General features: G+C 41.1%; 1 protein-coding gene across 11 annotated transcripts in view; it reads left to right on the top strand.

Moving 5' to 3' along the window:
• The window catches only part of baiap2b (BAR/IMD domain containing adaptor protein 2b), a 100,649-nt gene that overhangs the window by 82,887 nt on the left and 5,355 nt on the right, over positions 1-12,407 (top strand). For 6 of the 11 annotated variants that reach the window (XM_050059388.1, XM_050059387.1, XM_050059386.1 and 3 more), the window contains 2 exons: positions 1,281-1,446; positions 2,793-2,830. In XM_050059388.1, the coding sequence (XP_049915345.1) occupies positions 1,281-1,446; positions 2,793-2,830 (204 nt within the window). Of the gene's footprint in view, positions 1-1,280; positions 1,447-2,792; positions 2,831-5,223; positions 8,765-8,785; positions 9,069-12,407 lie in introns of those variants that run through there. The other 5 variants (XM_050059391.1, XM_050059390.1, XM_050059393.1 and 2 more) reach the window with 5 other exon arrangements.

The raw sequence follows: 12,407 nt of genomic DNA, 5'->3' as shown, positions 1-12,407 counted from the left end.
CTCTGACTCTCTGATTGTATTCCTCCAGAGGTTTAATCTTTCCTCCTCTGACCAATAAGGTTTTCTTGTCTTCTTTTCTTCCGCCATTTTTTCTCTATCGAACTATAAGATAACTTTGCGAGACGATAACAGGCGTCACAAGAGTCCGAGCAAACAAACCATCTCCATGGAAACTACCTCTGTAAAATCTCTTTCAATGCAGTAAATGCGTTCTTCCTTAACTAAGGAAACATTTTAAGTCCCTCAGCTAAGGAGAGATTAAGGGCCTGTCACAATACCCACACTTCCCCTGGAAATACCCACTTGCAATACCCGCCCTAGATTCCAAGGGAGCCCCGACCCACACTCTCAACGAAGTGGAAGATGAAATTTCCCAGAACACTTTTCGAAGTCAGCAACTTCGGCAAGTTCTGGAAAACAATTTGTTACTGTGCGATCGGACTGTAGGCTATACAAACAACAGATGGTTGGACTAGCATGAACTCATCAGCAACTCGGTTGAACACTTCGATCAGAACTATAAGACGTTGTAGGCGCCTCCTGTTTTCAGCATCTCTTCTCCGTTGATTCATCAGATGGAGAACACGCCACAACACAAGCGCTGGAGCCGGCATTTTCATTGCGCCGCTACTATGCGTGACGTATACCTGCACATCGGCCACGCCGATTTGCGTGAAGTGGTGTCTCGTTTCTTAGGGAAAGATCCCTACCCTAATATGTCTCACTTCCCTCATCAAGGGTTATCTCGCAAACGAGGGCACTCAATACCAAGTGGAAGATTTAAGGGGTAGAAGTGGGACAGGCCCTAAGCTTTATGTGTCATACTTAAGGAGGAATTTAAGGTGTTTTGTGCAGCTGGTCCCTGATTTTTGGGGCGACCTGTAGCTCACCTGTTGGAGTGTTTGCCCCGAACCGTTCTCAGGGAAACACAGAGACGGGTCACCAGTAAACAACCGGAGTTGTTGTTTGTTGGTGTTGAACAGTGTCTGCAGCTCAGCAGGCGTCACACCCTCCCCTCCACCTCCTGATGGCGTCAGCTCAGATACAACGTCACTTTAGAAATATGATACGTGTGAAAGTACAAACGTAACGTCTGTGGTTTGTAGAAAGAACGCCAACATTTTCCTCTGGGCTGAAAACTGAGAATTAAACAACCAATCATGACAGTCCTTCAGAAACCCTCTGACGGCCCTCCTGCGGGTCGTCTACACCCACAAGCTAAAATATTTGTTCCTGATGTTTACCATTTGCTCATTTCCTGTGCACCTGTGTGTCTCCAGCCTCCACGGGAAGAGCAGCAGCACAGGGAACCTTCTAGAGAGAGAGGACATGGCTCTCCCTGCCCCTGATTACGGCACCCAGTCCCGCATGGCGGCACAGAGCGCCGCTGCGCTGCATGGCAGACAACAACGCCCCTACAGCGTGGCGGGACCAGGCTTCTCACAGGTGGGGGGCCTGCAATACAAACACACATGCTGGCATCCACCCACACACCAGTTCACACATAACACATGAGCTGTCACACGAAACCTGGCGAAGGTGTCGCACTCGTCTCCCCAACAGAGCGCTGCTGACCTGAGATAGCTTCAGGCAGGACGTCTCTTCTTCTGCTGCATATAGAGAAATCATGTTCGTGTTTACGGAGGGTGGAGTGTAGGATGTGGCGCCTGGCTGCCTGGCTCTCTGAGGGACGTGCTTCTGACAGGCGTCCAGCTGATAACAGAGCGAGAGAGGAGGCAGCCGCATCAACGAGGGAGGAGGGGGGGTAATTTTTCAGAAGGCAGAATCAGACTTATGCAACGCTGAACCCTTCTCTATCAGCTTCCCTCCCACGCCTCACCTGGAACATTACATGTGGGCGATGCTTAATTGCTCAGCAGTCATGTAACAACTTAAAGTGTTCCTCCGCCTCACAGCGCTCAGGATGGAAACATCTTTGCTGACATTTAAGGAGTCGGTGTTATGCATGTCAGCGATGCTTCCACTGGATCATCTGTATGTCCGAACACCTGAAAAGTTCCTGTAGACACACAGCTGTGTGTCCACAGCGTGAAAGTGTGTGTTTGAATCTGCAGTCAGGACTCCAGTCACACCAAAACATATTTATTTAGATGTTGTTTCACATCTCTTGACCTACAAATCACTGAATCAACAGTCACAAAGAGCAACAAGGTGTTTCAACCTTCACTCTGAGATGTTCTGTCACTGACACACATCTCTGCAGAGTTAACAGAGGTTTGTAGTCGTTCAGTCGATCAGCTGCAGCTGGATGAAGAACCTGCAGAGTCTCTTCTGCTGTGTTTCTCTGCTGCCACCTGCTGGCCGCTGTGCTCACTGCAGCTCTTCAGTTGTCTCCAGTCTTCAGTGTAGGGCAGGTCGATACACACAAAAACGTCAGGCTAATGGTGATACACAGGATATATATCTCAGTATTTTCTTCATGTTGAGCTGCAGGTCAAAGCCACATTTGAGAGTCACGAGCACTTTTATAAAAACTATAACACGACTGATGAAAGTATCAGGTAGGTTTGAAACAATTAAAAACCTTTGTGGGCGGAGTTAAAAAGTGGTTTTCCATCTGTCGGGAGATGCTCTGTGAAGAACGGCGTTATGTAAAGCGACTTGACCCCATATCAGTATAAACGGTGTTTATCCGTATCTTGCTTGAAAATATATGGATATATTGTACACATCATTTTATCCCCCAGCCCAACTCCAGCCTGAGTGTTTGTTCCAGTATGCTGGTTCAGGATAAACTCCAGGACTAACTGTGTCTGTCTCTGTCTTTGCAGCAGGCGGTTGAAGAGTACGAGCCTCGCTTCCCCACAAGGTAAGAAGAACGATTTGTTGCAGTTGATATTTTTTTATTTTCCATTGATACAAAAATCAGGTTCAGTTCAGTTCAAATCATCCACTGTAAATAACAAAATTCAAAATTCAGACTACTGAGAACTGAGAACTCATCAGAGGCTGAAAATTCACAACAGATTCAAAGTAAAAACATTTATTGCATCATGAATATAAGATGCACATTATCAGAGACATGTTTACTCAGGATAGGTGATAAGCATTATGGGTAATGAGTGAATGTTTAGTCCCTTTCTCAACAATATATTTGAGTTAATGTGAAAAGTCTTTTCAGCACTTTATTTTTTAATAAAATCTAACAACAAAGGCATCTGGTCAAACTTTCAAATAGTTTATAATATAAATGTTTGTTTATGAACAAAATGACAAATAAAATAATGTGTCGACTTCAGTTTCCCGCCACTGGCCTCTGAGTCTCCAGCGCTGGCTCATCATTGGTCAGATCAGGAGCTCTGCTGATTTCTCAGTAGTCTTGATTTTATCTTTTTTTAACCCTGTGCCATAAAACTGGATGACAGCGCCTCCACTTTGATTGATAGCAATTAGAAGTGTTTGTGGGTGGGAAGCCAGTGAGGGGTTGTGTCCTTTTGGCTGGGCGCAGGGATTGTCCATGTCCTCCTGAGACCCTGCGTCCTCATATGATGACATTATTATACTTCATTCAGCTTCACTCAGACCTGTTGTCCTCGTTCGTGGACACTTTTGTGCCATCTAGTGGTAGTAAGAGCACAACACACTGATCCATGTAAAAACAAGATGGCTGCCATTTCTGCTGAGTCAGTCTGCAGCCAAACGGTCCAAAACCTGATCACGTCATGGTTGAAACTTTTTTATTTATGACGACACGTGACCAGTTCAATCAACAGGAACAAGATAAGACGTTGTTAATCAGGAAGTGCTCGTTTGAGGACACTGGGACTTCGTTATTGTCTTGTTTGAGGACATTGAATAATCATTGCATTGTGTGTAACTTAGTTTTTGCACAGCAATGTTGAGGCATTGAAATAAACACACCTAGGACTATTAAACATAAACCCAGTGTCCCGGTATGAGGACGCCATTTATTACAAATACTACAAAGACAGGACTTAGTTTTTCATATTTATCGGGTGCTACTGGTCCTGAATAGCGGGGAGAAATTAAAAAAAGTATACCAAACAAAAGTTGGGGTCTCAGGAGGACACACCTCTGAGTGGACGGACTGAACGAGAACTGAGCAGGTGGTCAAACAGCTGAAGGTGGAGCGGTGAGGGATTGGGACGTTTGGTGACCTGCAGACACACACACTTCTGTTTCCTGTTGTTTTCTCTTCTGTTTGTTTGATAGGACGATAAGTTATAATATCATATAGTGTTAACACTGCATGTTGGTGGACAGCTGGCTCTGTGAGGTCACCTCTCAGGACTATCGCAGAGAATATATATATATATATATATTTTAATGGTAGAAGTAGATGATACTTTAAGGCATGTTTTTGGGTTGATTTGGTTTCTGTCTTCAGTTGATTTCTTTTTGTTCAATAATATCAAAACACTCGTGCTTTGACCTCCCAGCTCCTCCCCATGCACCATGCAGCTCCAGTAGCTCCTGCACCTGCTAACTGCACCCACCCACCCACCCAATCCCTAATCACCTGCTTCAAACCCTCTTATTCACATTTAAGGTGGATTTATAGTTCTGCATCTGCTCTACGCTGTAGCCTTCACCATTGTGAGCATTTATACTTGTGTGGTGGTGTGTCCGTGTCACTCTGCAGTTACACGTCCATAACACTAGTCGGCGACAGAGTTTATGTGAAGTGCTGTGAAGTTTAGTTGATCCAAAACGCACATTAAACACACATTAAACACACATTAAACATGGCTTAATAGAGACATTTTCCCCACAAATACAACATGCTAAAGTTATTAGCACAAGCCTATGGATTTTTACATTGTATAAATTAGCCTAGCAGCTAGCAGAGTTTTCCTCTACTCGTAAGAATAAGTCACACACAGGACTTATAATGCTATTTTGTGGAGGCTGTATTGTCATCACAATTTGTTTCTTATCTGTGAAATAAAAGTAGATTAAAGTTAGAAAAAATGTTTTCACTCACCGTGACGGCGTAGGTCATGGCGTAGGTCATGGCGTAGGGTATGTGTTTGATGCTGAAGTGTAAATCTCTCTTGAATGTGACTGAAACCAGCCGCCATGTCAGAGGCTGGCGAGTTCAGGGTCAGATCCAGTGTGGGGTTTATTTCTGATGTGGGAGGGGTCGGCGTGGTCCCGCCCCCTCCATGTGTCCGTGTTGTGTTTGCTGCTGTTTCTCCTGAGCCAGCCCACCTGGAAGCCTCTCCCTCTCTGTGTCCGCAGTTCCACAGAGGGCAAATTGATTTCGACAGTGTGAGGACAGACAGACAAACAGACTCAGCCAGACGATGCGATAGGACAGGCACCTCGCTGCCCCTCCACCACCCCCCTCCCCCATCCTCACCCTCTCCTCCCCCGCCTCCCACTCATGGCAATAAACTCTCCCTGAGCCAATCAATGCGAGGAAGAGGCTTTGGTCTGTGTCCTCCCCCGCCTCTCTGATCTCCCCTCCCCCCTCCTGACCTGCCCTGTGCTGCCTAACTGGCCGGTAGCCACAGCGGTCCGCCGGCGACGCCTCGGTGCAGCAGCCTCTGTGCCAGTCCAATATTCAGAATCAATGTGACGGACATTTTCTGTGAGGAAAATGTATCTCTTGCTTGTCTTTCATGCATGTACATTTGTTTAACACACGGCTGGGGGTTATATTTCCCCAGCAGAGGAACCTGGTTCCACATGTCAGTGCTCTCCATCAGAATGACCATGTAATGGAACATGTAAATCAGGGTGTGAAATAACGACGAGGATTTTCATGTGAAAACGACATAATCAATATTTTACTGGCTCTTTCAGTATTTAACATTTGAGCTTTTGATGCTGTGAGCTTTTGTATCCTCTGAGACGAGAGGCCATGTATCACGAGTAGTGAACTGCTGATGTAAATGTTTGAACTCACAGGACGCAGACGATGTGACGGGGATGTTTACTGTACATAAATGTGCCATACAGAAGTGCTTGTCATAACCTATCTATGATCAGTTCATTTAATCAATAAAACCCGCACCTTATCAAAGTTTATATTTCTGACTGTGTGTGAACTCTAACGTCTTCGGCCTCCATCACGGTGTGGAGGGACGCTGTCCTCAGACACACACACCCGGAGGCTCGGGGTCGATATTTGTGGGAGTGTGTGAATATCATGCCAAGGCTGAATGGGGTCGACTGTCCCTGAATCACATGACGTTTCTCAGTGTGGTGCTGAAACTTATTCATGAAGCAAAGAAACGTTCTCTGACTCCTGCTGCTGCTCAAACGTCTCAATCTGCTGCTTCTTTCTGTTTCATAATCGGACGACGTCACTTTGGTATTTATCAGAATAAATAATCACATTTTGAAAACATAATTGGCCGACTATAAAAAATTCTGCGGCCTTGTTGAACCATCGTTCATGCATGAAAGAAAAGACAACTGGTACTGTTGTTTGGCTCGGTGCACGTTCAGCACGTCCGATTCAATCACGTCTGTGAATCGTTAATTTAAATGAAGAATTCCAACCTGCTGTTTCCATGGTCTCATAAAGTTCAGTTAACATTTGTGAAGTGATGTCAGAGAGTATAAAATCTGGAGCTGCTCTGTGGACAATATCTATTTTACACCCAGCTCTGAAACAGAAAATGTTTCCATAAACTCAAAACGTTCCTCGGGCTGCTCTCAGCGTCGTCTACAACATCGTTCACCGTTTATTGTTGCAGCCTAAAATCCGCAGGCGACCAACTGTTGCCGTTCGAAGTGGCACAGAAGGTGCGTCTCTTTTAGCCGTTTTCCTCCTGCTCTCTCTGCACGGCTAACATGAGCTAACACAGCACAATATGATCTTGTCGCTACTCGTCATATTTAACACTTGGGCAGAATCCTCGCTGCAGCAGTTAACGTCCGACACCGAGCCGTTAATCACACATCAACACCGAAACATCTCGACTCTGTTAATATAAATAATCATGGGTAACGTAAGCAGTGTGATGCTAACAGTTAGCCCTGTCACTGTGTGCGTGACTCTGAGCTCCGGTCCTGCAGCAGTCTGATGATAAACAGAGAGAATCAACACGCTGCACGCAGCTCAACAATAAAATTAGATTTTACCCTTTAAATCGGTACCTTTAAAGAGATAGTGCACCCAAAAATGTAAATGCAGCCATTATCTACTCACCCATATGCCGAGGGAGGCTCAGGTGAAGTTTTAGAGTCCTCACATCACTTGCAGAGATCCAAGGGGAGAGGAGGTAGCAACACAACTCCACCTAATGGAGGCTGACGGCGCCCCAGATTCAAACGTCCAAAAACACATAATTGAAACCACAAAATATCTCCATACTGCTCGTCCGTAGTGATCCAAGTGTCCTGAAGCCCCGACATAAAAAGTTGTTTGGAAAAATAGGTCACACAGAATTCACAGAGATTGGTTGAATTTGTGTTCAGCGACCGCATCCTGGAGGGAGCGTTTTATGGAGCAGCTTCGAACTTTATACTTGATGACATCACAGATTTGAGTGCGAGGACTCTAGTTTTTGGATTTGGGACGTTTATGATTTTTACAAATATTTTTGGGCTGCCAGAGACCAGAGGAATAACATGTTAGAATTTTGAAAATTAGTTCATCTTTAAGATCGACAATGACTCGGGGGCGGAGCCAGACGCTTCAAACATTCACGGATCAGAATGATTTCAAATGATTTAAGACATCAGACTGAATATTTACATCATTTGCAAAAATCAAGATGAAATCATCCTGTAGAGCTGCATCCTGTTTTGTATCTTCATCACTCTGACACCAGAGTCATCCTCAGCATTTGTTGAAGATGACTCATTTTCACTCCAGCCTCCTAAACATCGTCTGATATTATTTTTAAGTTGTAAACGGCATCACTAATCCAGAAACCGGTTTTTGTTTCGCTCTGCTGGAGTTCACAGAACGACTGATATATCTGCCACGTTTAATCCATCCCATAATAATCTGTGCTGCTCTAACTGCAAATCAAGGATCCCCACCAGGCCGAATAAATGTGTAAAACTCTGAGGAGCCCCAGAAGCCCCGCCTCCTCTCCACCCCTGAAATGATTGTCTGATGAACGTGTGATTGAATCGAGGCGTCCGCGCTGTGAACATAATCAGAGTCTCTGTTGTATCCGGGGCTCATGTTTGTGCAGCCATGAAGGGGGGAGGAGTTAATGTGATGTTGAAACCTCATTCAGCCTTCATCTTCTTCTTCTTCTTCTTCTTCTTCTGTTGTCTTTGTAATTAAAAAGTAAAAAAAAAGCCCAGTGAGTAAAAGCATCATGTTCTGAAGATAAAAGACTGTTTGTCTGATTCTCTCTGTGCTAAATAAAGATGCTGGTCTGCTTGTCTGTATGTCCGTCCAGTTAGTGCCTGTCTTTACTAACCCCTGTCCCTCTGTCCACATCTGATGTCCACTAACGAGCCCACTTAGAACGGGTCTTCCTCATATCGTTGAGGTTTTCACAGAAATCTGGTCCCTGTAGTTTTTACCAAAGAGAAGAGGTGAACGTTTAGACTCCTTGTGCGTCCCCTGCTCTGCAGAAATGTCCGTCCTTACCAGTTATTTTTTAAGAGTCTTAAAAAAGAGATATTTTACATGTGTTGCCAGCAGCTCTTCAGTGTCAGCTGCGTTTCTATAAATGAGACTCAAGTCAGGACAGACATATCTGCACTGTGGACATGTTTCCTTGCTGTCTCTCTGCTCTCCTCTCTGTTTGTCTGTCTCCTAACACTCGTCTTCCCCCTCAGCTTTGCCAACTCCCCTTTTTCTCCATCTCTGTTTTGATGAATTTAGAGACAAAAGTCGAGAGCAAACCGCAGGAAGCTGCCAGTGTTTCTTCTTTCTCCACTAAATTAAGCCCAAGGTACGACTGCCATCGCTGCAGAGATAGCACACCAACCACCTGTGGCCCGATAACTCCGACATCAGCTGATGTGCTTTTATTTTGACGGGTTTTATTGTAAAAAGAATAAAAAGTTGTACAGAGAATTTATGGACGTGCATGATTTGAGGGCACCAAAAGGTTTAATGTTGATGACCTCAAATGTATGGTGACTTTCTACTCTTAAAGGATCTAATAAATTAACTCAAGTTGGACATTTTGGTTGTTTCTGGGGTTTTTTTGTTTTTAACCTTCCAAGAGAAAATTAAAAAGAAGCATTTCATTTTTTCCTCCTGTTTTCATGAAATATAATGTTTCTCTAAATAAGCATCAAAACCAAATGTGATTTTCTTCTGCTTCTTTTAAATGAATTATCTTTATAGAGCAGGAGGTTAAAGAACAGCTTTTAACTCTGAACTAACTTTTGTGGCAGCGTCAGATGTTTCTGTCAGACTTTAGAAACTTCTCCAAAGAGGTCGTCTTTGCAAATTCACCACATCCTAACAGAAGAACGAGCGCTCCCGGTGATCATCCCCGTGCTTTAACACATTAACCAGAGGCTCTCCTTGCACATTTGGTTACACTTCTCATGTCAGCATTTCTGGAACAGAGTCGGTTCCCATCATAACCTCCACCGGCCTTGTTGCATGTACAGTGTGTGTGTGTGTTCAGTGCACAGTAGTATTTAAACTGCATCCTACCGCCCTGACCTGCCACTGCCATACACCCACTGGCCTGCTCTTCCTGCTGCTAGATAAGGTACCTTTCTCAACTCAACTGCGTGTGTGTGTGTGTGTGTGTGTGCGCACGTGTGTGTGTGTGTGTGTGTGTGTGTGTGTCCTGATCACAGCATATTCATTTTATAGAGCCTTTTTATTTCTTAGATGACTGTGTTGTGTTTATATGCCTGTAGGCACGCCTGCCTGTTTAATTTTTGTTTCCTGTGTTCTGAATTAAATATATTTGGGTCATGATTTAAGTGTTAACACACAGCACTGTGAGTCTGTAGAGCCCTGGTCTGTTTAAGTTTCTGTCATTGTGTTTGTGTCACACTTTAACATCAATGAATCAACACCACAGTCATTTTGGATGCATCAGTAGAATAACCAAGCAAGATCATCTTTGAGTTTGACTGGGAGCCTCCAAAGCGCAGCTTATCAGGGTATGACCAGCGGGCCCTGAATGTGTCATGAAATGCATGCATTATTTTTAAATCATCCAAATATCCATTTAAATACATTCACTTTCAGTTTGTTTGTATTTAATACATTACTCAGCACCTGCACTCCCCTGAAAAGCATTTGTTAGGTGAGCAAAAACTTCCAAATATTTTATAACAATTTTTTTTTTTGCAGAAAACATCATACTATGGTAAGTCATCAGAAATCAACTCAATCAAAACAAAGAAAAACCTCATGGTACAGTATGTTGTCAAAAATCATAAAAAAACGTCATAGTATAGTTTGTCGTCCAAAATCATGAAAAAAACGTCATGTTGTCCAAAATCATGAAAAAACGTCATAGTATAGTATGTCATCAAAAATTATGAAAAAACATCATAGTATAGTATGTCGTCAAAAATTAGAAAAAAACATCATAGTACAGCATGTCTTCAAAAATTATGAAAAAAAGTCATAGTATAGCATGTCATCCAAATTCAGAATAAAACGTCATACTATAGTATGTCTTCACACATTATGAAAAAACGTCATAGTATAGTATGTCATCAAAAATTATGAAAAACATCATAGTATAGTATGTCTTCAAAAATTGTGAAAAAAAGTCATAGTGTAGCATGTCATCCGAATTCAGAATAAAACGTCATACTATAGTATGTCTTCACACATTATGAAAAAACGTCATAGTATAGTATGTCGTCAAAAATTATGAAAAAACGTCATAGTATAGTATGTCGTCAAAAATCATGAAAAAAACATCATAGTATAGTATGTTGTCAAAAATTATGAAAAAAAACGTCATAGTATCATATGTCGTCAAAAATAATGAAAAAACGTCATAGTATAGTATGTCGTCAAAAATAATGAAATAAAGTCATAGTATAGTATGTCGTCCAAAATCATGACAAAAACATCATAGTATAGTATGTTGTCAAAAATTATGAAAAAAAACGTCATAGTATGATATGTCGTCAAAAATTATGAAAAAAACATCATAGTGTAGTATGTCGTTCAAAATCAAGAGAAAAACATCATAGTATAGTATGTCGTCAAAAATTATGAAAAAAAATCATAGTATCGTATGTCGTCAAAAATTATGAAAAAACGTCATAGTTTCGGATGTCGTCAAAAATTATGAAAAAACGTCATAGTATCGTATGTCGTCAAAAATTATGAAAAAAACATCATAGTATCGTATGTTGTCAAAAATGATGAAAAAACGTCATAGTATCGTATGTCGTCAAAAATTATGAAAAAACGTCATAGTATAGTATGTCGTCAAAAAGTATGAAGAAGCATCATAGTATAGTATGTTGTCAGAAATTATGAAAAAAACATCACAGTATAGTAAGTCGTCAAAAATTATGAAAAAAACATCATAGTATAGTATAAAAATTATGAAAAAAACGTCATAGTATAGTATGTTGTCAAAAATTATGAAAAAAAGTCATAGTATAGTATGTCGTCAAAAGTTATGAAAAAACGTCATAGTATAGTATGTCGTCAAAAATTATGAAAAAACGTCATAGTATAGTATGTCGTCAAAAATTATGAAAAAAAGTCATAGTATAGTATGTCGTCAAAAATTATGAAAAAATGTCATAGTATAGTATGTCGTCAAAAATTATGAAAAAAACGTCATAGCATAGTATGTTGTCAAAAATGATCAAAAAAAGTCATAGTATAGTATGTCATCAAAAATTATGAAAAAAACATAGTATAGTATGTCGTCAAAAATTATGAAAAAACGTTATAGTATTGTATGTCGTCAGAAATTATGAAAAAAAGTCATACTGTAGTATGTCGTCAAAAAGTATGAAAAAACATCATAGTATAATATGTCGTCAGAAATTATGAAAAAAAGTCAGAGTATAGTATGTCGTCAGAAAGTATGAAAAAAAGTCATAGTATAGTATGTCGTCAAAAATTATGAAAAAAAGTCATACTATAGTCTGTCGTCAAAAATTATGAAATAAAGTCATAGTATAGTATGTCGTCCAAAATCATGAAAAAGCGTCATAGTATAGTATGTCGTCCAAAATCATGAAAAAAACATCATAGTATAGCATGTCGTCAAAAATTATGAAAAACACATCATAGTATAGTCTGTCGTCAAAAATTATGAAAAAAAGTCATAGTATAGTATGTTCTCAAAAATTATGAAAACTACGTCATATTATATTATGTCGTCAAAAATTATGAAAAAGTGTCATAGTATAGTATGTTCTCAAAAATTATGAAAAAAACGTCATAGTATATTATGTCATCAAAAATTATGAAAAAAAAAAACATCATAGTGTAGTAAGTCGTCAAAAATTATTAAAAAACGTCATAGTATAGCATGTCGTCAAAAATT

Source organism: Epinephelus moara, chromosome 13, assembly GCF_006386435.1.
Source record: "Epinephelus moara isolate mb chromosome 13, YSFRI_EMoa_1.0, whole genome shotgun sequence".
In the NCBI taxonomy this organism is placed as follows: domain Eukaryota; kingdom Metazoa; phylum Chordata; class Actinopteri; order Perciformes; family Serranidae; genus Epinephelus; species Epinephelus moara.
This window is presented reverse-complemented; position numbering and strand designations above follow the sequence as displayed.